The 25,473-nt window shown below is 39.4% G+C and overlaps 2 protein-coding genes across 10 annotated transcripts in view; one reads left to right on the plus strand and one right to left on the minus strand.

Annotated features, from left to right (window-relative positions):
• Positions 1-7,901, plus strand: part of LOC132399110 (5'(3')-deoxyribonucleotidase, mitochondrial-like) — a 36,490-nt gene extending 28,589 nt beyond the window's left edge. For 3 of the 5 annotated variants that reach the window (XM_059979082.1, XM_059979081.1, XM_059979080.1), the window contains exon 6: positions 1,459-7,901. In XM_059979082.1, coding sequence (XP_059835065.1) covers positions 1,459-1,598 — 140 coding nt within the window. In that variant the 3' untranslated portion in view covers positions 1,599-7,901. The remainder of the gene's footprint in view (positions 1-1,458) is intronic. The other 2 variants (XR_009513873.1, XM_059979083.1) reach the window with 2 other exon arrangements.
• Positions 7,902-15,170: 7,269 nt separating this feature from the next.
• The window catches only part of LOC132399113 (bifunctional apoptosis regulator-like), a 43,076-nt gene continuing 32,773 nt past the window's right edge, over positions 15,171-25,473 (minus strand). For all 5 annotated transcript variants that reach the window (XM_059979088.1, XM_059979089.1, XM_059979087.1 and 2 more), the window contains 5 exons: positions 24,271-24,437; positions 23,363-23,507; positions 22,874-23,050; positions 18,647-18,846; positions 15,171-15,963 (listed from right to left, as the gene is read on the minus strand). In XM_059979088.1, coding sequence (XP_059835071.1) covers positions 15,771-15,963; positions 18,647-18,846; positions 22,874-23,050; positions 23,363-23,507; positions 24,271-24,437 — 882 coding nt within the window. In that variant the 3' untranslated portion in view covers positions 15,171-15,770. The remainder of the gene's footprint in view (positions 15,964-18,646; positions 18,847-22,873; positions 23,051-23,362; positions 23,508-24,270; positions 24,438-25,473) is intronic.

Genomic DNA, 25,473 nt, shown 5'->3' on the forward strand with positions numbered 1-25,473 from the left:
GGGATCCTATTCTGGCTGGCTGCAGGTTACCAGTGGAGTTCCACAGGGGTCGGTGTTGGGACTGCTGCTTTTTACGATGTATGTCAATGATTTGGACTATGGGATTAATGGATTCGTGGCTAAATTTGCCAATGATACAAAGGTAGGTGGAGGAGCGGGTAGTGTTGAAGAAACAGAGAGCCTGCAGAGAGACTAAGATAGTTTAGGGGAATGGGCAAAGAAGCGGCAAAGGAAATACAAAGTGGGAAAGTGTATGGTCATGCACTTTGGTGGAAGAAATAAACGGGCAGACTATTATTCAGATGGGGAGAGACTTCAAAATGCAGAGTTGCAAAGGGTCTTGGGAATTCTTGTCCAAGATACCCTAAAGGTTAACCTCCAGGTTGAGTCAGTTGTGAAGAAGGCAAATGCAATGTTGGCATTCATTTCTAGAGGTATAGAATATAAGAGCAGGGATGTGATGTTGAGGCTCTATAAGGCACTTGTGAGACCACACAGAGTATTGTGTGCAGTTTTGGGCTCCTTGTTTTAGAAAGGATATACTGTACTGGCATTGGAGAGGGTTCAGAGAAGATTCACAAGAATAATTCCAGGAATGAAAGGGTTACCATATGAGGAACGTCTGATAGCTCTTAGGCTGTATTCCCTGTTCAGGAGAATGAGGGTGGGGGGGGGGGGGGGAATCTCAGAAACATTCCGAATGTTGAAAGGCCTAAACAGATTAGATATGGCAAAGTTATTAACTATGGTAGGGGATTCTAGGATAAGAGGGCACGACTTCAGGATTGAAGGATGTCCTTTTAGAACTGAGATGCGGAGAAATTACTTGAGTCAGAGGGTGGCAAATCTGTGGAATATGTTGCCATGGCAGCTGTGGAGGTCAAGTCATTGGGTGTATTTAAGACAGAGATAGATGGGTTCTTGATTAGCCAGGGCATCAAAGGGTATGGGGAGAAGGATGACTGGAAGAATTGGATCAGTCCATGATTGAATGGTGGAGAAGACTCATTGGGCCAAATGGTCTACTTCTCCTCTATCTTATGGTCTTATATTATTGATGAATATTCCTGGTACTTGAGGTCAGGGATGTTCCTACTGTGAAATTAAATCTTCAGGTCTACATGAACAGAGTTGCAAGACATGGAGCTGCCAGTTTACACAGAAGAATGGAGACATGAGAGACTACTGATGATGGAATCTGCAGCAAAGAGCAAACAGCTGGAGGAACTCAGTGGATCAGGCAGCATCTGTGGATGGCAATGGACTCCTCTCCAATCCTCTCTTGCCCCCCTGTCAGTCTCCCCACCCCCATCTTCTCGTCCCCTCACTGCCCCTCCCCCCCCCCCCCCCCCCCGATAACAACCATGATTCTGATTCTGAGATTGTTGGAACATGTCCTGTTTCCATGGCGACATCCAAGTCCTGTCCGTTAATAGTATTTCCCCTTGTGTTTTGTAGGAGTGGAACCCCATCCTGAGTGGGAGCATATACTCTTCTCTGCCTGCCACAATATGCACGTACAACTGAGAGCACCCAGAAGGCGGCTGCACTCTTGGGCCGATAACTGGAAACTGCTCCTGGACAGCAAGCGGCAGTAATGGTCTGCGTGTGGCCTTGGATGTTTCAGTTGTTGTGGAGCAGTGAAACTTGACAGTGTAATGCAGAATTCAAACCATGCAAATGGCATGTGATGATCAGTTATCAACTTGGACTGCAAACACGTTACGAAGTTCTAGCTCCTGTAGTTTTCAGGTATTTTTGGGGGTGCTTTTCTGTGAAAGAAACATTAAACAGGCGATGATGTGGATTGGATTGGGACCCAATGACACACTAGAAATTGCTTCCGTTGTATCCTTAGGTAGTCCTGCATTCTATAACACACACAAATGCGGGAGCAACTTAGCAGGTGAGGCAGCATCTATAGAGAGGAGTTAACAGTTGACATTCCAGCTGAGACCCTTCATTGGGACTGGAATGGAAGGGGGAAGAAGCCAGAATAAGGAGGAGGGAAAAGTGCAGGTGATGGCTTAAGCCGCCAGCATTTTGTGTGTGTTACCCTGGATTTCCATTTGCAGGATCTGAACACAAGAGATTCTGCAGATAGTGGAAATCCAAGAGAAACATAACACACAAGATGCTAGAGGAACTCAGCAGGTCGGGCAGCATCTGTGGAGAGGAATAAATGGTCGACATTTCAGGCCCAAACCCTCCATCAAGACTGGAGAAGAGTCTCGTCCTGAAACATTGCCCGTTTATTCCTTTCCATAGATGCTGCCTGACCTGCTGAGTTATTCCAGCATTTAGTGTGTTAATCTGCAGAATCTTGTATTAATAATATGCACTCCATTATTGTTCTTGCTGTTTCAGGAAAGGGAATCTAAAGTAGTCACCGTGATACATGACAAATTGCAGATGAATAATTGTTAAAGTCCCAGTAATAATATTTGACAGAAAATGAATAATGTAGAATTGGCAATGCACAGATGTGTTCGTTTTGTTGGACCTGCCTGCTGCTGTCCACTGTTGGACAGAAATATTTCTGGTGTCACTGCATTGTTTCACAGTGAAAACTGACATCATTGGAGAGAAATAGAAGTCATGAAGCATTGTTTCTAGATTTGCTGTGTCTGGTAATACAACAGCTCTTTTATTATGGATTACATTTACCTTTGACAATGCTGGTGCTACACATGCTAAATTTTAATCTCTTGCTGTCCAGACTGTGGTAACTAAAATTCCTGATTCAGTGATCCAGGGCAATATTTGCATCCAGGACAAGATTTTATACCATGTTTTAGGGTTAGCCTGATGTTAACCTAAATTTTCGATATAAAGTGGCATTAACTTCTAACAGACTCCTTCAGTGAATTACCTCTGAACAAGTGGACCTTCTCACTAATTCTGCAACTGACTGTTTTAAGTGCCCAGAGCTCTTGCAGATTCCAAAGAACTGAACAATTTGGATTAATGTTTACTTTTAAACCTGGTATAATTCATCATTTGATTTGTCAACTCATATTTCCTTTGGGCTTAACAGATATTAGCAATAGATGTGCAAAGAAAATAGAAACTACTTTAGACCTGAAATATTTAGCTAACATGGCAGCTAACATACAGGTGTATTTAAATCTACAAGAAGGTTGTTTAAAATGTTATGTATTTTAAATATTTTTATTTTATATTGCTCTCTTAATGGTGGCATTGTAACTCACATCATTGTCATAGATGCAGATTGCAATTATTCCAATGTTCTTTTATGACGATACTGCTAGTGTTCAGGATAACGTAAGCGGTACTCAGCAGTAAATTCCATGCTTTCCTTGTCTTGCCATAAATGGTGAAACTCCTGGCTTAATAATTGGTAAAATGTTAGTAAAGATCAAATATACAAGTCACTAGGTTTACAGTGATGATTGCAAAAGTAACAATGCAAATTGTTCTATTAAATACTAAGTGTTTATAACTGCATATAAAATTGGTTTTGATTTTATGCTTTACATAACTATAAATCTCTTAACTACAATTGCCTCTAGAGGTTTAGGGAATGTTCTGTTGCTCATAATATCCAATTTTGTAAGTTGGATGAGAGGGTTGCATTAGTACTGCAGAACAAACTGCACTCAAGCATTTTTGAACAAAGACAAATCTTATTAAGCTTTCCATAGCAACCCGTATATACTACAGGGGAGCCACAGACCAGTTAAACCACTAGCCTGAATTAATTGTGGACTTCAGGAAGGAGAAGTCGAGGGATCAGAAATGGAAAGGGTAACCAGTTTCAAGCTCCTGGGTGTCAATACCTCTGAAGATCTATCCTGAGCCTAACATATTGATGCGGTTACAAAAAAGCCGCGACAGTGCCTATATTTCATTAGGAGTTTGAGGAGATATGGTATGTCAACAAAGACACTTGCAAATTACTACAGATGTACCGTGGAGAGCATTCTGACTGTCTCTATCACTGTCTGCTGGGGGCAGGGGGTGCAACACTGGATCGAAATAGGCTGCACAACATTGTAAACTCAGTCAACTCCATCATGGACACTAGCCTCCCCAGCATCCAGAACATCTTCAAGAAGTGATGCTTCAAAAAAAGGCGGCATCCATTATTAAGGACCCCCATCACCCAAGGCATACCCTCTTCTCATTGCTACCTTCAGGGATGAAGTACATGAGCCTGAAGGCACACACTCAGTGATTCAGGAACAGCTTCTTCCCCTCTGCCATCTGATTTCCGAATAGACAGTAAACCCATGAACTTAACATTACTTTTTTTCCTGTTGTACTACTTTTTCTTTACATAGAGAGAGAGGCAAGTGTGTGAAATGCACAGCCAGGGGTGGGAGGCAGATACATTAGGAATACTTAAGCGACTCTGATGGACATATGGTTGTAAGAAATATGGAGAACAATGTTAAGGGGGAAGGTTAGATTGATCTTGGTATAGGTTATGCAGGGGTTCCCAACCTGGGGTCCACAGACCACCCCTTGCTTAATGGTACTAGTCTATGGCATAAAAAAAGGATGGGAAGCCCTGGGTAAATGGGTCAGCATAACATCATTGCTTGTTCTGTCTCTCAGTCTGTAATAGCAAAAGTAAACCATAAATGCACTTTGGTAATAAATTTACTTTGAACTTTAAAGATGGTATTGACTTTCAATTTTCTGTCTGCAGTAGCTGCTGTCAGTTCTGGGAGAATCTATGACATACTAAAAATATGAATACTTGAGCAGTAGATTACATTTAAGAAGTGATAGACATCAACCTAGCAAGAAAATGTTCCACACACAAAGGTCAGAAGATACTCATTAAGATGAAACCTGAATCTTAACGTTTAATAAATATATTTAAAAACCCGTCATTTTAACCCAAGTAGGAAAGATAAATGTTGTGAGAGGAGAAGATTAAAAGGGAAAACTAGGTGGGGAATAGGATTCCACTCTAAGCCAACAAAAAAATGTGCCAAATTCATTCCTATGTTTAAGGAAATATAAAATATTTGGCATTACAAATCACATACAGTGCAAGTAAAATAAAATTATTCTATATGGTTGCATCACAGCATGGTATAGAAGCTCCAATGCGTAGGCTCGCAAGAGGCTGCAAAGGATTGGAAAGTCAGCCAGCTCCATCATAAGTACAACCCTCCCTACCATGAAGAATATCTTCAGGAGTTGGTGCCTCAGGAAGGCAGCATCCATCATTAACACCCTCACCATCTAGGACATGCCCTGTTCTCATTACCAGTAGGAACAGGTGCCTGAAGAATGAGTTGCATTTTAGAAACAGTTTCTTCCCCTCTGCCATCAGATTACCAAACAGTTCCGTGAACCTTCCTTCATTATTCCCTTCTGGACTATTTATGTTGTTTATAGTAATTTTTATGTCTCTGCACTGGTTTGCTGCCATAAATCAACAAAATTCATGCCATAACACAGTGATAGTAAACCTGATTGATTAGTTTTTAGCTTGACAGGACTTGCCAAAGAGTAAATAGGGTTTACTTGCACCAAGAACACATTTGTATCAAATGCTGCAAACATAATATTTTCTATGTAGTTTATTAAAAACTAATTTGAAAATAATCAGTCTTCATTGCTTCATACTGATTACACGTGAGTACTCTGTACAGGAGCATCAAGGTAGCAATTCATTTCCACGATAAACTACACAATGAAAATCACTGTGTTTCTCTGTGAACAAACATTTATAGTATCATTATTATAACATTTGTAAAGTCCTGATCATTGTACTCTTGCCTTCCCACTTTCCTCGTTCAGTTTTTTTTTGAACAAACACCCGTAAGGATTTGATAGCTTATTGGTGGCAGATGAAGTACACAAGATAGCTTGATTTACCATCTGGTTTTCCCACCTCTTGGAAAGAGCCTGAAGGTAAAAAGCTGCCACACTTTGCACGCCATGTCCTGTAACAAAACTAAGTTTGCAACACACAATGTGGCATGGATGCCTCTGCATTACTCAAGATAAAAGACATGCTTTCAAATAGCTTTTCCTTCCACCCCAGGTATCGTACAGTTTATTAAGTAGAGAAAGATCCAGTGAATAATATGGAACAGTAAATTTAGCAAGAATTAACAAACTACCGACTTACAATATGTAAATAATCAATTAATCTGTATTAGTATACTTAATAGAGTAATAAATATTAGTCAGGAAACATTGGTTCCTTGTTGAAATTGTGTCATGATTACCTTTGGCATCTACACAAGAATAGACATGATAGTTGGGACTGGAGGTCCTGAGTTATGGGAAAGATTGAATAGGTTAGGACTTTATTCCCTAGAATATAGAAGATCGAAGTAAGATTTGATAGAGGTATACAAAATTAGGAGGGGTATAGATAAGGCAAATGAAAGCAGGCTTTTTCCACTGAGGTCAAGTGGGACTACAAATGGAGATCATTGGTTAAGGATGAAAGGTGGACATGAAAGAGGAACATGAGGGGAAGTTGCTTCGCTCAGAGGGCTGTGATAGTGTGGAACGAGCTGCCAGTGCTAGTGATACATGTGAGCTCAATTTCAACGTTTAAGAGAAGTTTGGATAGGTATATGGATGGCAGGTGTATGGAGGGCTATGGTCTAGGTGTGGGTCAATGGGATTAGGTAGTTTAAATGGTTTTGGCATGTTTTAGATGGGCCAAAGAGACAACTTCTGTAATTTTCTATGACTCTATGTTGATTTGCCATCTCAAAGAGTAATCACATTATAGAAGACAGTAGCTCATCAAATTTGTAGACCTATTCTCCATGGTTTCTTGAAAATTCAAAGTAAATTTATTACCAATGTTGGCATACAATACCATTTTCTACCTTGTGAGTTTTCTTTTTGCAGGCATTCACAACAGAACAAAGAAATACAATAGAATTAATGAAAAACTACATACCAGGATTGACAAACAACCAATGTGCAAAAGAAGACAATCTGTGCAAACCCAAAAATAAAACTGAGAACCTAAGTTGTAGAAACCTTGAAAGTAAGTCCATGGGTTGTGGGATCAGTTCAATGTTGACGTGAGTGTCATTATGCATGCTTGTTCAGGGCTCTGATGGTTGAAAGGTAATAACTGTTCCTGAACCTAGTGGCATGAGACCCAACGCTCCAGCGAGAAGAGAGCATGGCCTGCATGGTGGGATGCTGGTGGCCTCTTTATAGCCCTGCTTGTTATTGTACCCTCAAGCACCCATTGAATTTGATTGTGAAGACCTTGGTGGACTACTATTACCTCAAACGTGTGGCATTTGCCAAACCATACGCAAGCTCAGAGAACAGCTCGGAGTTCAACATCATCTGCAAGGAGACTGCATGTCCACCCTGAGGAATGCATATATTTTCTCCAGGTGCTATGGTTTCCTCCCACAGTTCAAGGATGTGAACAGTTGATAGGTTAATTGGTCATTGTAAATTATCCTGTGATTAGGCTAGGGTTAAATTGGGGGTTGCTTGTTGTTACAGTAGCATTGATTGATAAAGAAATATAAAATAAGTTGTGCAAAGAGCTAACATAGTGAGGTCATGTTCATGGGTTCATTGTTCAAAAATCTGATGGTGGAGCAGAAGTTGTTCCTAAAATGTTGAGTGTCTTCAGTCTCTTGCCCTCCTTTCTGATGGTAATAAAGAGATGAGGGCATGTGGTGGTGGTCCCTTCCATACCTGATAGTGATGCAACCAGTTAGACTGTTCTCCATTGTATATCTGTAGAAATTTGTGGGTGTCCATGGTGACATGCCAATTCTTTTCAAACTCCTAATGGAATACAGCCGCTGAGGTCTCACAAGCAACAATTGTACACTTTGACTTCTTTCAAGTGCATAAATAAAATGTGTAAGATACATTCTCAGCACTGCGAACTGTTAATAAATTGCACATTAGTGCATCTATTTAATCCACTATCGTTCACCTCTGTATTTGTTTCCATATTGTAACTGGACCAGAACTCATTGACACCTGCCTAAACAACTTTTTTCTAACTTTTCTAAATTAGTGCCAACGTCTTTTATGTTTAAAAACATCAAAAGAAAGATAAAAGCAAAATGCTAGATGTAAAATCAAAGAATGATTATGGCATAAAATAGGAGCATTTCACACATGATTAATAAAAGCACTACACTTAGTGGCTACTTTATTGAGTACACCTGTTCATTAATGTAACTATCTGATCAGCCAATCATGTGGCAGCATCTCAATGTGTAAAAGCATGCAGATATGGTCAAGAGGTTCAGTCATTTTTCAGACCAAACATCTGAATGGGGGAGAAATGTGATCTCAGTGATTTTGACCGTGGAACAATTGTTGGTGCCAGACAGGGTGGTTTGAGTATCTCAGAAACTACTGATCTGAGGTCACAGCAGTCTCTAGAGTTTACAGAGAATGGTGCAAATAAAAACATCCAAGTGAGCAGCAGTTCTGTGGATGAAAACACATTGTTAATGAGAGAGGTCAGAGGAGAGTGGTCAGACTGGTTCAAGCTTGACAGGAAGGCAACAGTAGCTCAGTGTTACAACAGTGGTATCCGAAAGATGTCAAACTCTGAAGTGGATGCTCCACAGCAGCAGAAGACCACGAACATACACTCAGTGGTCACTTTATTAGGTACAGGAGATACCGAATAAAGTGGCAACTGACCTTATGTAAAACAATACAGCTATTTCACTTTCTGTGCCCTCACCTTGCAAATCCTTCCTTTCAGATACTTATTTACTCCGCTTTGTATACCATAATTCAATCTACTTCAACGACTGCTCTTGGAAATGCATTTCAGGTGCTGCCCATGTGCTGTGCAAAATAATTTTTTACCACTGTAAAACTGAAATGTGTACAGAATGCTGAAACAGTGGGTCAGATACCATGTGCATGGAAAGCAGAACAGGGTTAACACCTCCAGTCAATAGCATAACAGAATAGAAAAAGCAATCTCTGATTCTTATCCTGAAATTTCTCCGATTTTGGTACAAGGTCATTAACTGAAACTAACTGTTCCACTGCCCATAGAGGCTGCCATGCTTACTGTACATTTCCGGTGATTACTGTTATATCAGGGAGCAAGGAGTCTTGTGACTGCAAAGGTAAAAGCATTAAAAGGGCTGTAGAGGAAAGAAAATACACTTGATTTTTACCCCACCCAAACATCGTAATCTAGAAATACATGAAAAGTAGAAAAATGGCAAGACTGTATGATGAGAAACAATTTCACAGAAGGCTCAAAAGGTTCATTTATTATCTAAGTATACAACTGAAATTATTCTTCTCCAGATAGCTACAAAAGTAAGAAAGAAAACAATGGCAGCACAATCATCAATATCCCCCCTCCAAATCACTCCTCCCTGCTCAAAAAAACAAACTCAAGCAGAACAGGCACATCAACCTCCCCCCCCCCAAATCCCCCGACACACACAAAAATAACATGGAAGATCAAGTGAAAAACGCAGAATATATAAAAAACCTGTAAGACTGAAAAAAAATCTATAGTCTAAGTCCTTATCCAAAACACAGAAAAACTGGGTAACATTCTCCAGGTACAGCGGCAGGCCTTTCCCTCTCCCTCTCCATAGCAGAGCAATCCCCTCGTACTAAAAAGGCAAGCAGCCGGTGCTCACCTTCCATATTCATCACGATGTTTCTATCCCCCTCATTGCTTTAATCCACGAAATGGAGTTGAACCCGTCTTGCAGCCTGCTCACCATAAGATTCCCTCACGCTGCCTCAGTCTCTGAATTGTTTGCCACAGGTAATGATGGAGGCCAAATCTTTATCTTCATTTGAGGAAGAATTTGATAGATTCTTGATTGGTCAGGACATGAAGGGATACGGGCAGAAAGTGGGAGACTGAAGCTGAGAGGGAAATTTGGATTAGCCATAATGAAATGGTGGAACAGCCTCGATAAGCCAAATGGCCTAATTCTGCTCCAGTCTTACAGAATCCTCTCGGAGACAGAGCGCTGAAACACCCAAATGATCTCCCAACTGCAAATCACAAGCTTCAACAATTCTAGAATTACATTTAAGATGAAAAACCAAACATAAAAGACAGAAGGAGTGTAATATATGGTTTCATGATCTATCCAGAAGATGTCAACAGAAAGAAAGTTTTACGCAGGCATCATCTTGACTGGAAGTACAATTGTTCTTTCTGGCTTGGTGCCTCTCAGATAAATAAGGAATATAAGAGCATTAATCAAATTTCTGCCCGTAATCTTCATCTCCAATAGCTCGGGTGAGAAAAAGTGGCGGGAAACATGATTAGCATCTGCAATTTTAAGTGAGAACACAGGTACTGGGCAGAATAATATCCCAGTACTTTCAGAGGAAGGAATACACAAAGGATAATGTGACATTACCCAACTGAAGGTACAAGTCATGGAATTAAATTTTACCAACACTTATACCTGAAATTGAAGTACTGTTGATTTACTGCAACATTTTCCAGCTCATATTTAAATGACAATTAGACTATGCTTAATTACTGTACCAAAATGCAGGCTGTACCCAGGTAATAAACAGTTTCCATTTTTACAAATGTTTAAGCTGAATTCAAAGTTTGAAGTTCAAAGTAAATTTATTATCAAAGAACATATATGGCACCATATACCCTGAGATATACCCAGTGACCATAATATCATTAGTTTCAAGTTAATTATAGATAAGGATAGGTCTGGTCCTCGAGTTGAGGTTCTAAATTGGAGAAGGGCCAATTCTGTGGAAATGAGAAAGGATCTAGGAAGAGTGGATTGGGATAAGTTGTTTTCTGACCAGGATGTGCTCAGTACGTGGAAGGCATTCAAAGGCAAAATTTTGAGAGTGCAGAGTTTGCATGTTCCTGCCAAGATTAAAGGCAAAATTAACAGGCATAAGGAATGTTGGTTTTCAAGGGATATTGGCAATCTAGTTAAGAAAAAGAGAGAGGTGTATAGTAGGTATAGGCAACAAGGAACAAATGAGGTACTTGAAGAATATAGAAAATGTAAGAAAATATTAAAGGAAATCAGGAAGACAAAAAGAAGACATGAGGTTGCTTTGGCTGATAATGTGAAGGTAAACCCGAAGGGTTTCTACAAGTTCATTAAGAGTAAAAGGATAGTAAGGGACAAAATTGGTCCCCTAGAAGATCAGAGTGGTCAACTATGTGTAGAGTCTCATGAGATGGCGGAGATCCTAAATAGTTTTTTTGCATCAGTATTTACTCAGAAAACTGGTATAGTGTATATGGAAGGGAAACAAGCAGTAGTGTCATGGAACATATAGAGATTAAAGAGGAGGAGGTGCTTGCTGCCATACAGTGAATAAAGGTAGATAAATCCCCCAGGCCTGACATGATATCTCCTTGGACCTTGAGAGAGACTCATATAGAAATTGCAGGGGCCCTGGCAGAAATATTTAAAATGTCCTTAGCCGCAGGTGCGGTACCGGAGGATTGGAGGGTGGTTCATGTTGTTCCATTGTTTAAAAAAGGCTTCAAAAGTAAACCAGGCAATTACAGGCTGGTGACCTGACATTAGCAGTAGGTAAATTATTGTAAGGTATTCTGAGAGATCGGATATACAAGTATTTGGACAGCCAAGGGCTGATTAAGGATAGTCAGCATGACTTTGTGTGTGGTAGATGGTGTTTAATGAATCTTGTAGAGTTTTTCGAGGAGGTTACCGAGAAAGTAGATGAAGAAAAGGCTGTGGATGTTGTATACATGGACTTTAGTAAGGCATTTGACGAGGTCCCACATGGGAGGTTAGTTCAGGTTTAGTCACTAGGTATCCATGGAGAGGTTGTAAACTGGATTCAAAATTGGCCAAGTGGGACACTACGTGTGGTAGTGGATCATTGCTTCTCAGACTGGAGGCCCAAGACTAGTGGTGTGCCTCAGGGATCTGCGCTGGGACCATTATTGTTTGTTGTCTATATCAATGATCTAGATGATAATGTGGTAAATTGGATCAGCAAGTTTGCTGATGACACTAAGATTGGAGGCTTTGTGGACAGTAAGGAAGGCTTTCAAAGCTTGCAGAGGGAACTAGATGAACTGGAAAAATGGGCCAGAAAATGGCAGATGGAATTTCATGCAGACAAGTGTGAGGTGTTGCATTTTGGAAGAACAAATCAAGGTAGGACATATACAGTAAATGGTAGGGCACTGAGGAGTGTGGAGGAACAAAGAGATCTGGGAGTTCCGATACATAATTCCCTTAAAGTGGCATCACAGGTAGACAGGGTTGTAAAGAAGGCTTTCGGCATCCTGGCATCCATAAATCAAGTATAGGAGTTGGGATGTTATGGCGAGGTTGTATAAGACATTGGTAAGGCCAAATTTGGAGTATTGTGTGCAGTTCTGGTCACCTAACTATAGTGAAAGAGTGCAGAGAAGATTTACTAGGATGTTGCCGGGTCTTCAGGAGTTGAGTTACAGGGAAAGATTGAACAGGTTAGGACTTTATTCCTTGCAGTGTAGAAGAATATGGGGGAAATTTGATAGAAGTTTACAAAATTATGAGGGGTATAGACAGACTAAATGCGTGTAGGTCCTTTCCACTTAGTTTAGGAGAGATAAATACGAGAGGACACAGCTTTAGGGTGAAAAGGGAAAGGTTTAGGAGGGGGAACTTCTTCACTCAGAGAGTGGTGGGAGTGTGGAATGAGCTGCCATCTGTCATGGTAAATGTGGGCTCACTTTTAAGTTTTAAGAATAAATTGGATAGATACATGGATGGGAGAGGTCTGGATGGTTATGGACTGGGTGCAGGTCAATGGGACTAGTGAAATAAAGTTTCAGCACACAATAGAAGGGCCGAGTGGCCTGTTTTCTGTTCTGTAGAGTTCTATGGCTCTATTCATTTGCTTGCAGGCATTCGCAGTAATTACAAGAAACACAATAGAATCAATGAAAGATCACATTCAACACAACAGACAATCAACCAATGTGCAAAAGACAAGAAATTGCAAATACAAAAAGAGGAAAAAATATATAAGCAAAAAATATCAAGAACATGAGATGAAGAGTACTTGATAAGTGAATCAACAGGTTGTAGGAACAGTTCACTGATGGGGTGAGTGAAGTTATCCACTCTATTTCAAGAACCTAATGGTTGAGTAATAACTGTACTTGAACCTGGTGGTGTGGATCACGAGGCTCCTGACCTTTCTGATGGCAGCAGTGAGAAGAGAGCATGTGCTGGGTGGTGAGAGATGCAGCTTTCCATGTAGATGTCCTTAATTGTGGGGAGGGCTGTATTTTCTACTTTTTGAAGGCTTTTCTATTCAAAGACATTGATGTTGCTATACCAGGCTATGATACAACTGGTCAACATACTCTTCATTCAGATCTATTGGAGAGGTAGGTAGTGTCAAGGAAGCAGAGTGTCTACAGAAGGACTTAGACAGATTGGGAGAACGGGCAAAGAAATGGCAGATGGAATAAAGTGTAGGGAAATACATGGTCATTCACTTTGGTAGAAGGAATAAAGGTATGGACTATTTTTTTAAATGGGGAGAAAATTCAAAACTCAGAGGTGTAAAGGGACTTGGGAGTGCATGTGCGGGATTCCCTGTAAGTCAACTTACAATGATGCAGTCCTGAAGAATGGTCTTGGCCTGAAACATCAACTGTTAATTCATTTCCATAAATGCTGCTTGCCCTGTTGTATTCCTTCAGAACTATTGTGTGTGTTGATTTGGTATGCCAGCCTTCATCAATTAGAGCATTGAGTAAGGGAGTTGAGAGGTTATGTAGTTTTATAAAACATTGGCGAGGCTGCACTTGGAGTATTGTGTAGTGTTGGTCAGTTATGGGAAAGGTGTCATTAATCTAGAAAGAGTGCAGAAAAGATCAACCAGGGTGTTGCCAGGAGGTACAAAATCAAGAGGAATAGACAAGGTGAAAGAAACATCAGGAGCAGTTTCTTCACACAGTTAAGTGGTACATATTTGGAGTGAGCTGTCAGAAATAGTGGCTGAGTCAGCAACAATAACAGGAATTGGAGAGGTTCAGAAGGCAATGAGCTCAACAGATGGAATCAACTTGGACAACACTGGAAAAGCAGGACCAAAGGTTCTGTTTACACACCTGGCATCTCCTTTAAATCGCTGGCATCTAATATTTAACCTATGCCTTCTTGTATTGAGCACTCCCACCCAGGAGAAATTGCTAAGTGCTTTCACCCTGTCTATTCCTCTTATGGTTTTATATATGTTTGTCGAGTATATTGTACCACCTCAAAAAACATCTCTACAATTTTTTAATATGGTTTCAGATGATATGGCTTCCATAGAACCCTGATCTCCACATCAGAGGCTGTTTGGGATTACTTGGAGAGACAGAAGCAAGTGAGACAACCACAGTCTGCAGAAAAACTGTGGCAAGTTCTCCAAGGTGCTTGGAATAACTTACAAGCTCTTACAGTTTTTTTTAAAAAATATTTAAAAACTTCTCATTATTTTGAAAGCATCTTCACTTTACAGATTTTTTTTTTAAACATGTGCCCAAGACTTTTGCACAGTACTGTATATACAAGTAACTTCTGGGACTAATAGGGCAAAAGTTTGTTTCAGAGCATCATTGTGAACACAATGTGACAATACATCCCACACCCTCACATCTTGCACTGACTTGGCAGAGATTTTAAACACTAGAGCTTCTGTGTTTGGGCCAAGACACTTCATTGGGCCTGGAAAAGGAGGAGGAGAAGCCAGAAGGTGGGGTGGGGGGGGGGGGAGGGGGAGAGGGGAGTGAGTACGAGCTGGGAGGTAGTCGCTGAAGCCAGGTGAGGGGAGAGGTAGGTGGGTGGCAGAGGGAGATGGAGTCAGATGTGGAAAGATTTTACAGCTTTTATGAATCAACACAATGTAAACAATGTTCTGCTCATCAGTTTCAGCTTTCTAGCTAAATCTGTAAAATCATGATAAAAGTTAACTTTCTGTCAGACAGACCAATCGAATACTTCTTTCAGCAAGCTGGAGACTCCCATTTTCTTAAAATCATGTGAGGAGATGAATTTAAATCTTAAATTTGATCATTCATAAAACACAAACGTATTAATAAAAAACTCAATTTAATCTCTTTTGGAAGCTGATGGATTCACCGGTATAAACAGGATTGTGGATCACCATTCACATTTCATATCCCACTTTGACAATATGCTATTCCAGTATGACTAACAATAAAATAAATGCAAAAATAGAGTTTATTCAGCAAAAATGATTACAAAATTTCACAGGTTTCTTATACAACTTCAAGAATTTGAATCAACAGTAAATAAATTATGAAGACAGGCGTTAAAATATCAGTTGCAATATTTTCCCCTTATCCACACTTAAGATAGTGATACATGATGTACTTAGCCCTTGAGGGACTAAAAAATTCATGTGACCTAGCACACGTGGTTTTGTAGAATCACAAGTATTATTGAGTTACAACTGATCAAACAATCACTTTTCTGACCAAAACTTGCAGGGAAAAGTTTGAGAAGTGTAGGTTAAGAATGCATGCAAATTGGTACTTAGTGCCAATGTGATAATTGCAGTAATGAGAACTGAAAAATATATTTACCAAATACTAATCTATTCACAGTTAAATGGAGCAAATGGTTTTGTCTCTTTATATTGATTGACTTAATTCTTAAAACTTCAATTTAATCATTTCTGAACATTTCACTTCAGTATCTGGTTGCAAGCTGTGAAAAAAGTATACTTGCAAATATGGACATTATTAATATTAGAACTGTAATTGGTTGCCTTTAGCCTGTTATGTGATAGCAACTTTTCTGTCACAAATGTTCGGTTTCCAAACGGCGCACTTCTTTGACCACCAGGTCGATACTTATGATGGGATTGAAGTATAAAGCCCAGTAAAATAGACAGTCACAAACAAACTGAGGAATTATTGGCCACAAAATAGCAACAAGGATCCCTTGGCTTGATACTTTCCAGAAATGACTCCACATTTTCTGTGGGATGGTCCTAAAAGAGAAAATTTCAATTATTCTCACATTTTATGTGCTTAAATAAAATTGTTAGGATATTTTGTTTAAAATGTGTTGCAAAATTGATGATTATGAAATTCAGTTCAACTGACCATCAATCATTGGAAAAGCGTTAGACTACTGTCAGTCAATGATTGGAAAAACTTTAAAGGATAAAGTGAGAATAATGGAGCATGTGAAGGCCCTGCCCCCAGGAAAGCTACAATTATTACTAAGCAACGCAGTGGTTTAATTATTGGAATACATACATTTCTTAAGTGTTTTATATGCATAGAAAGGTAAAATATATACTATATACTAAGAGAAACGTTTGACTGACGCTAAATAATACCAGATGTACCTGTTCCGACTTAGAGAACTTCTGTTTTTTTTGATTCCCGATCCGTGGTAACCTATGCACATCCTCCTGTATACTTTAAATCATCTTTAGATTACTTATAATACCTAATACAATGTAAATGCTATTTAAGTAGTTGTTATACTGTATTGTTTAGGGAATAATGACAAGAAAAAAGTCTCTACATGCTCAAACAACGAGTGCTGGAGAGAGAATTTCTGGGTTTTCCTGATCCACGGTTGGCTGAATCCGCGCATGCGGAACCCGCAGATAAGGAGGGTCGACTATTATTTGGTTCAGTCCAGAGAAGAAACATCTGATCAAGATATGATCAAGATAAAAAGCTGATAGCTTTTGAAATTACAAAACATTTAAATCTTGATCTTATCTACAACACAACTAATCAAGGGTTCAAAACAGACTATTAACATATATACTCAGTGGCCACTTTATTATGTACACCTGCCATTAATCAAATATCCAATTAGCCAATCATGTGACAGCAACTCAATGCATGAAAGCATGCAGACATGGTGAAGAGGTTCAGCTGTTGTTCAGGCCAAACATCAGAATGGAGAAATAAATGTGACCCAAGTGACTGAGTATGCAATGATTGTTGGTGCGGTTTGAGCTTCTCAGAAACTGCTGCTTTCCTGGGATTTTCATGCACAACAGTCTCTAGAGTTTACGGAGAATGGTGCGAAAATCAAATAAAAAAAACATCCAGTGAGCGGAAGTTCTGTGAGCAAAAATACCTTGTGAATGAGAGGTCAGATGGAAATGGACAGACTTGTTCAAACTGACATGAAGGTGACAGTAACTCAAATAACCACAGTGGTGTGCCTAAGAGCATTTCTGAATGCCCAACTCGAACCTTGAAATGGATGAGCTAACTGCAGTAGAGGACCACATCCTGTACCTAATGAAGTGACTACTGAATGCAAAGTGAAAACCATACTGGGATTATAGAAGATACCATAAATGCACAAATTGGCATGGCCATCGATGAGCTGATAACTCATCAGAAGACATTCACATGGGAGGAGGAAGACGACTAGCTGCTCCACACTTTCTTAAATTTGAAGAGTTGGGAGTAAAGCTTGGACGTTGCAAACAGTTTTTAAAAAATTAAGTGCTGAATGCCATTTATTCAAGAATAAAGTTGCATAGGTATCAGATAAGAAATAGTGGTAAGCCGAATAGCCTCTTGTTCCTGCTCTGCCAATCATCACTGACTTCTCACATGGGTCTCACTTTTCTGTAGTAACACATTCTTTATTCCTTCAGCATTCAGAAGTACATAGAACAAAGTTCAAAAATGTTTTCAATCATGCTAATGGCCAGGGTAATTTTGGCAAGGGGAGCCAGACTGACAAATAGTTTTAAGCAGAATAGTAAATATGTTTGGAAATTTGGGGTAAAAATATTCCCTAATGGCAAATATTTAGACCAAGTCATTACAAAATCTGGAGTATTAAAAAATAAATCCTAAATTGTTCCAGTCACTTGCTGTCTAAGGGAGATGATTCTTTCCTCTCCCACAATACAAAGACCACAAAGTAAGTCAGACCCCAATGTACATAGATGAGATAAATTATTTGCAGAAATCCATTCAATTCTTAGTTTAGATTTAGAGAATACATAGGACTAAATCATAAACACAAGTCTGCAGATGCTGGAGATCCAAAGCAACACACACAAAATGCTGGAGGAACTCAAGTCAGACAGCATCCATGGAACAGAGTAAACATTCGATCGTTCAGGCCAAGACCTTTCTTCAGGACTGAGAAGGAGGAAGATGCCAGAATAAAAAGGTGGGGGGAGAGGGAGAGGAAGCTGGTAGGTGAAGCCAGGTGGGTAAGAAAGGTCAAGGGCCAGAGAAGAAGGAATCTGATAGGACAGGAGAGTGGACCATAGGAAAAAGGGAAGGAGGGGGTAACCAGGGGAAGTAATAGGCAGGTGAAAAGAAATTAAAGGTTAGAGTGGGGAATAGAGGAAGGGAGTGGGAGGGGAAACTTGTTCATCGGAAGGAGAAATCTATATTCATGCCATCAGGTTGGAGGTACCCAGGTGGAATATAAGGTGTTGCTCCTCCACCCCAAGGGAGTCTTCCTTCTCAGTCCTGAAGAAGTGTCTCAGCCCGTAACATTGACAGTTTACTCTTTTCCATAGTTCCTGCCTGATCTCCTGAGTTACTCCAGCATTTTGTGTGTTGCTTTGATAAAGAACTAAAGTTACTTTAGCCTCAAATTTCACATAAATTCTGGTTACATGTTCGAGGTACAGAGAAAGAAATCAGTAACAAGGTTAACCTCATAGTTACCTGAGTCCTCCTCTTGACCAAAGCTTCCAGAATGCAAAGCCTTCCAGAACAGAAAGGAGCATTGCATTGACAATTATAAAGCGTGATGTCCAGTAGTGCACGTCCAGCCAATCCCAAGCAAATTCTGCAATTAACTGATATGGTATCAAGGAGTATTTCACAAGGAATTCAGCCCACTGCTTCCAGCTGATGTCATCAGACTTTGAAGAGAAATATTGACAAAGTAAATGCACATATTCAGGAGAAAAAGATTGTACATAACAAGTTTAAGTTCAAAATACATTTCACAAGAGATTAACTCAGCTTAGAAACACTTGGTCAACCACTTATACTTTTAAACAAAATAACAAGTTTAACAATCAAATTACAATAAATAACCAAAATATGAATCTGGTTGCATCTCCCCACTGCTAATCTCATTAGTTAACTTAGGCTGAGGGCAGATAGTACTTCTACTGGAAGCCAAAGTGGTATAGGGCAGAAGTATGGGACTGTGGCAAGTGACAGAACAAGCAGATGGAAGATGGAAGCTTTTTGCGGCTTGCTGGTTGGGGCTTACCAGTTTAGAAGAGCATTAAAAGTTGAAGCTGAATATGGACAGAAATATTGCTGTCCTCTATTTCATTAAGGGGATGGTTTAAAATCAGTGTGCAAGCAGTGTACAAGACACTACTGGGTGATAAATCTAAAGCTGGATTTGATTATTTCTAAGTTCTTTTTGTTAACATAAATGAAGATGAAAATATACCACAACTTCTGTGTCCCAATCAGATCCTTGTTGGTGAAATTCATTACAATGTCACAGAATTTACTGGGATAATTATTCAAAGGGACATAACAATCATATTAAGACCATAAGACATAGGAGCACAATTAGCCCATCTGGCCCAACAAGTTTGCTCCGCCATTCAATCATGGCTGATCTTTTTCCCCCTCCTTAATCCCAGTTCCCGGCCTTCTCCCCATAACCTTTGATACCATGTCCAATCAAGAACCTATCAATTTCTGCCTTAAATACACCCAACAACCTGGCCTCCACAGTTGAATCTGGCAACAAATTACACAAATTCACCACCCTTTGGATAAAGGAATTTCACCGCATCTGTTTTGAAAGGGCACCCTCTATCCTGAGGCTGTGCCCTCTTGTCCTAGATTCCCCAACCACGGGAGAAAGGATTCTCCATCCTTTCCGCAGGTCTTTCAAAAGGTTTCAATGAGATTCTATACCCCCCCCCCCCCCCCGCCCACCATCCTTGAGAATTCCAGCTAGTACAGGCAAAGAGCCGTCAAATATTCCTCGTATGAAAACCCTTTCATTCCTGGAATCATCCTTGTGAACCTCCTCAAGATCCTCTCCAAAGCCAGCACACCTTTTCTCAGATAAGGGACCCAAAACTGTTTACAATACTCAAGGCGAGGCCTCACCAGTGCCTTATAAAGCCTCAGCATCACTTCCCTGCTCTTGTATTCTAGACCTCTTGAAATGAATGCTAACATGGCATTTGCCTTCCTCACCACTGACTCAACCTGCAAGTTAACCTTTAGGGTGCTCTGCACAAGGACTCCCATCTCAGATTTTTGGATTTTCTCCCCGTTTAGAAAATAGTCCACACATATGTGATATTTGCAGCTAGGGTACCTTAATCATTTGCACAGTACTGTATCTGTCAATGTGAAGCAGAGAGTGAGTTTATAAATCTGGCAGGAGCAAAGGATGTTGGGAAAGGCGAGTGTGGACACTGTGGTAGGGGTGTGGGACGGGGCAGAGAAGCAGCATCGGGGAGGGGAGGTGTGGCGCAAGTACAGACACACCCAGCCTTGAGACATTAGGTCATTTAATGCCAAACAATTGGTTTATTTCTGTATCAAAATCTCTACAGTGCAGCAAACCTTTAGTGCTCTAACCCAGAAAAAAGAATGCCAAGGGACAATCAACACTGATTGTAGATTGACAGTATGACTCAGGAAAAAAAAAATCAGAGGATAGATTATTTCAGAGCAGATACAGGGTTGTTCTAATTTTTCTTAATTAAGTTATGAATTCAAAGAATGTAGGAATTTATAGGGGTTTTAACTACCACTTCTTTATCATTTCAGAGGATCTGCCCTGGGACCAGAATGTACATGCCAGTACAAGTTACTCCCACCAAACAGGCTGTGCTCTCTTCCTGCTGCTGTCCTTAGGAAGGAGGTACAGGAGCCTCAGGTTCCACACCATCAGGCTCCTGAACCAGAGTGGATAACCTTGCTCAAACCAAAACTAAACTAATTCCACTATGGACTCACTTTTAAGGACTCTACAACTCATGTCCTCAACATTGTTCATTACTTATTTATATATTATCACTGTTTTTAGTATTTTTTTTACTTGCACAATTTGTTGATTTTTGCACTTTGGTTGTTTGGGCTGTCTTTGTATGTAGCTTTTCATTGATTTTATTGTGTTACTTTGTATCTGCAGTGAATGCCCACAAGAAAATAAATCTCAGGGTAGCTGGACTTTGCACATCCATACTCATATCATGCTACAGATGTGTAGTAGAGAGCACCCTAAGGAACTGCATCATTGCTTGGTATGGAAACTGCACTGTGGTAGATAGGAAGGTTCTATTCAATGGGTAGTCAAACTACCCAACGCACCATCCTACCCACCAAGGGCATACATACAGAAGGATGACGGAAAAAGGCCAATAAAATCATGAAAAATCCCACGCACCCTGCTCATGGACTGTCGGTCCTACACCCATCAGGGAGGAGGCTACATGTAACCCACACCAGGACCACTGACTCAAAAACAGTTACCTTCCCCAAGCAGCTGGGCTCTATCCACCAACTCCATCACTACTTTATTATTTCCTCTCAGTCATCTTATGTACAGACAGGCATCACTTTATGGACATACAATCAATGCATATGAACTATCTTATGTACTTATATTTGTGCTTTTATTATTATTATTACATCCTTTATCTTTTGTTTCTTTTTGTGCTGTATCAAGTCCAGAATAACAATTATTTTGTTCTCCTTACACTTGTGTACTGGAAATGACATTAAACAATCCTGAATCTATATGGTGACATACAGTTACAAGAAAAAGTTTGTGAATCCTTTGCAATTACCTGGTTTTCTGCACTAATTACTCAAAAAAAATTTTTTGTTTTTGTTTTTGTGCACTTTATACAGTCCAGTGTAGGTCTGTAGTCTAGTGTAGCTTTCTCTGTGTTGTTTTTTTTTTACGTAGTTCAGTCTAGTTTTTTGTACTGTGTCACGTAACACCATGGTCCTGAAAAACGTTGTCTCATTTTTACTATGTACTGTACCAGCAGTTATGGTCGAAATGACAATAAAAGTTGACTTGACTTGAAAATGTGTTCTGATCTTCATACAAGTCACAATTAATAGACAATAATTGAGTAAGAGGTTAAAGTTGTGCTGCCCCAGATTTTCAACTTCCCTCCTGTACACTGTTTCGTAAGCCAACGACAGTGTCATCATCAACAAACTCAAATATAGTATTGGAGCCGTATTTAGCCACACAGTCAGAAGTGTAAAGCAGGTAGAACATAGTGCTAAGCACACAGCCTTGTGGTGCACTTATGCTGATAGAATTATGGAGAGGACATTGCTGCCAATTCATACTGACTCTGGTCTGCAAGTGAGAAAATAGAGGATCCAATTGCACAAGAAGGTACTGAGGCTAAGGTTGTGAAGCTTATTGATTAGTTTGAGGAGATAGTAATATAGAATGCAGAGCTATTATCGACAAAGAGCATCCTGATGTATGTGTCTTTGCTGTCCAGATGTTCCAGACATAATTGAGGAGTTAATGAGATGGCTTCTGCTGTGTACCTGTCGTGCCAGTAAGCAAAATGAAGTAGATACAAGTTGCTTCTCAGACAGGAGTAACAGCATTAGTACATGTACAATGTTCTCAGTTATTCTCACTAATAACACTATCAGACATCGGAGCAAAATTAGGCCATTTGGCCCACTAAGTCTCTAACATTCCATCATGGCTGATTTGTCCATCCCTCTCAACCCCATTCTCTTGTCTTTTCCTTGTGACCTTTAATGCCCTTACTAATCAAACACCTATCATCCTCCACTTCAAGTATATCCAATGACTTGGCCTTCACAAACGGCCATGGTAATGAATTGCACACCTAGTATATTCACTAAATTAATACATTTCAACTAATTATTTCACTCAAGTAACAAAATGTTTACCCAGTGCTTGCGAAAAATATCTGCATCCTCTGTCATCTCGGTCTTCTTAGGAGAAATGGTGTGGATAAGGGGCAGAAAGATTTCCGAGTAATCAAACAGGTAGAGATACAGCATGGTCAACCGTGGGGAGCTCTTCAGTGCATACAGCAGGAACAGCGACTTGCCTACGTGCATTGCCTGAAAAAAATATTTGTATCCCAAGCAGGCAGAGAAGAAAAAAATTATTGACCTAATTTTAAACAATTAGAACTATTATAAATAAAATCAGTCACAATATGCATCTTAAGAATATCAACTGAATGGCATTGAGGAGCACAGTTATACATCTCAGAGAGAAAAAAAAACATGTAACACTGTTTTAGATGAACAAAATTGAATCTTTCACTATTAAGGCACAAGATAAAACCAAACAATTCATTGCATCATTGGGGGGGGGTGGGGAGGGAAAGAAACGACAATACATGGCGTTTCATTTCAGTAAGTATTTACCTTATATTCCCAGAGATTCTGTGGGGGTTTAACTCCAAGTGCTTTTATATTGTCCAGTTCCATTAGAATAGCTTTCCTATGAAGTTCTCTCTCAATGTTGAAAGGAGGCTTTGAAAACTCTTCTTCACCTAGATTCAACAATAGCCTAAAGACACATTTAATGAAAGAAAATAAAAATTTTCGATAATAAAAATCTGGACTAGAGATTTCACTCTAATATAAATTGAAAGAAAAATATGCATTTATGTAATGCTTTTTAACATCTGTTTTAGGAAATCCAAGGCATTTTGCAATCATAATAGGAATAAATCTTCAGCCAAATCAATTTCACTGCCATTTAAATGTATAACCTGTTATTTTGCAATAGTACAACAGGCTGACATAAAATTTATTTATTAAATTGTTTTCATTAGAATAGAATTAAATCCATTTAATAATCATTTAAATTTGTAATGATGATTTCCTTCAACTAATGAATTGTATTAAAGTTCAAAACTTTTGGGTGACGGTGTATCTTCTGAAAATTGGCAACGCTATAAATAGAATTGAAAACCAACAAAACAGGACTTGATTAATAAAACTTTGTACAAATTCTTCTGATTGTAGCCTTGCTAATGTACACTGTAACACAGCCGTTTTCCCCTGTGAGCCCCACCAAGAGCAAGGGATGAAAAGACCATTAACTAGTGTTAGAAGAATTCACTATTTGGACTGGGAAGAAGCAGCACTTCAAATTCTATGATGTGAACAATAAAGGGAAGAGAGACAGTATGATATGGTAGGAAGGATTAGTCAGAAGAATTCTCTGAAACAGTCTAAATGTTAAGTTTTCAGAAGCATTTAGGAGCCAAGTCCTCAATTATACTAAAGAACATGGCCTCTTTCAGGTGAACTGAACCGAACCTCACCTTCCGTTCACTTCCTCCTCCAGAAACCTGTCTTTGTAAACAGTAGCCCATTGACCCAATTGCTCTAACCAAAGAGTCACTTCTTTAGCAGTCCATTTAGTCACAGGCTTGTGCACAAGAAGATCTTGTTCGGTTTCTCTACTCCAGAGATAAACTAAAAATACTACCTACAGTAGAAAAAAAACAGTATAAAAGAAAATTAGTCACAGTTATTAAGATTTTTTAAGAAATGCACATATGCTAGAAATAACAACAACAAAAAGAAGAGGCTTTAGGTAAGTGACAACTCTTACTTTCTACATGGGCACAGCAAATATTAAACTTGTGATATCATCCAAGGAATTTAAAGCCATGCAATAAAACCTATCATTTTACATGAGCATAGGCAGTCCCATTACCCCCTCCCACATATACAACTGATTATGTAACATATCTATTCTCATAAAAGAATGTAGTCATTTTCAAATCTGTTTATTAGAATCAGTCAAAACCAAAATCAAACTATACAGTTTTCAAAAAGATTACGAATAAAGATAATCACAGTCAAGTCTACTCAAGTGAAAGCTTGAAAGCTATTAAAGGGAATAAAATCTTCATGCAGTAATCCTTTATTCATTTTTTGCCAGAGGTTGTTGAGTGAACAAACAATTAATTTTAAAAGCAAAAGAGCATGGATGCTGGAAATCCAAAATACAGAAATGCCAGCCACTCAGGGAGAGAGAAAAATACTTCACTGGAACTGAAAGCTGAACAAAGGTCAACAAAGCCTTGCATCTTTTCTTTGCCAATTCACATGTTAAGTTCTTTTAACAAGAGCTTTTATCCAAAAGAAATGCCCTGATAAAAAAAAATTCAATGGACTGTTTGAGTCTTATTCACTTCTTCCAGTGCCGGACTCAGAATTATTTGCCACAATGTCTTTTCAAAAGCATTTTACCCAAAAATATATGCAATTATGTCCAGTTTTACAGCATTAACGGCTGTAATGCTCTAAGATAAAAACAAATAAAACAGATGAAAATATTGTCAAGTAATAAAAGGATTGGCAAAAGATTTGTAGAAAATTCAGCTCATATAAAAGAAATGTTGCATGCATACTCAGTGGCCAATTTATTAGGTACACCTGTATACCTCGTTAATGCAAATATCCAATCAGCCAGCTAATAATGTGATAGCAACTCAATGCATGAAAGTATGCAGACA

Source organism: Hypanus sabinus, chromosome 9, assembly GCF_030144855.1.
Source record: "Hypanus sabinus isolate sHypSab1 chromosome 9, sHypSab1.hap1, whole genome shotgun sequence".
Lineage (NCBI taxonomy): Eukaryota > Metazoa > Chordata > Chondrichthyes > Myliobatiformes > Dasyatidae > Hypanus > Hypanus sabinus.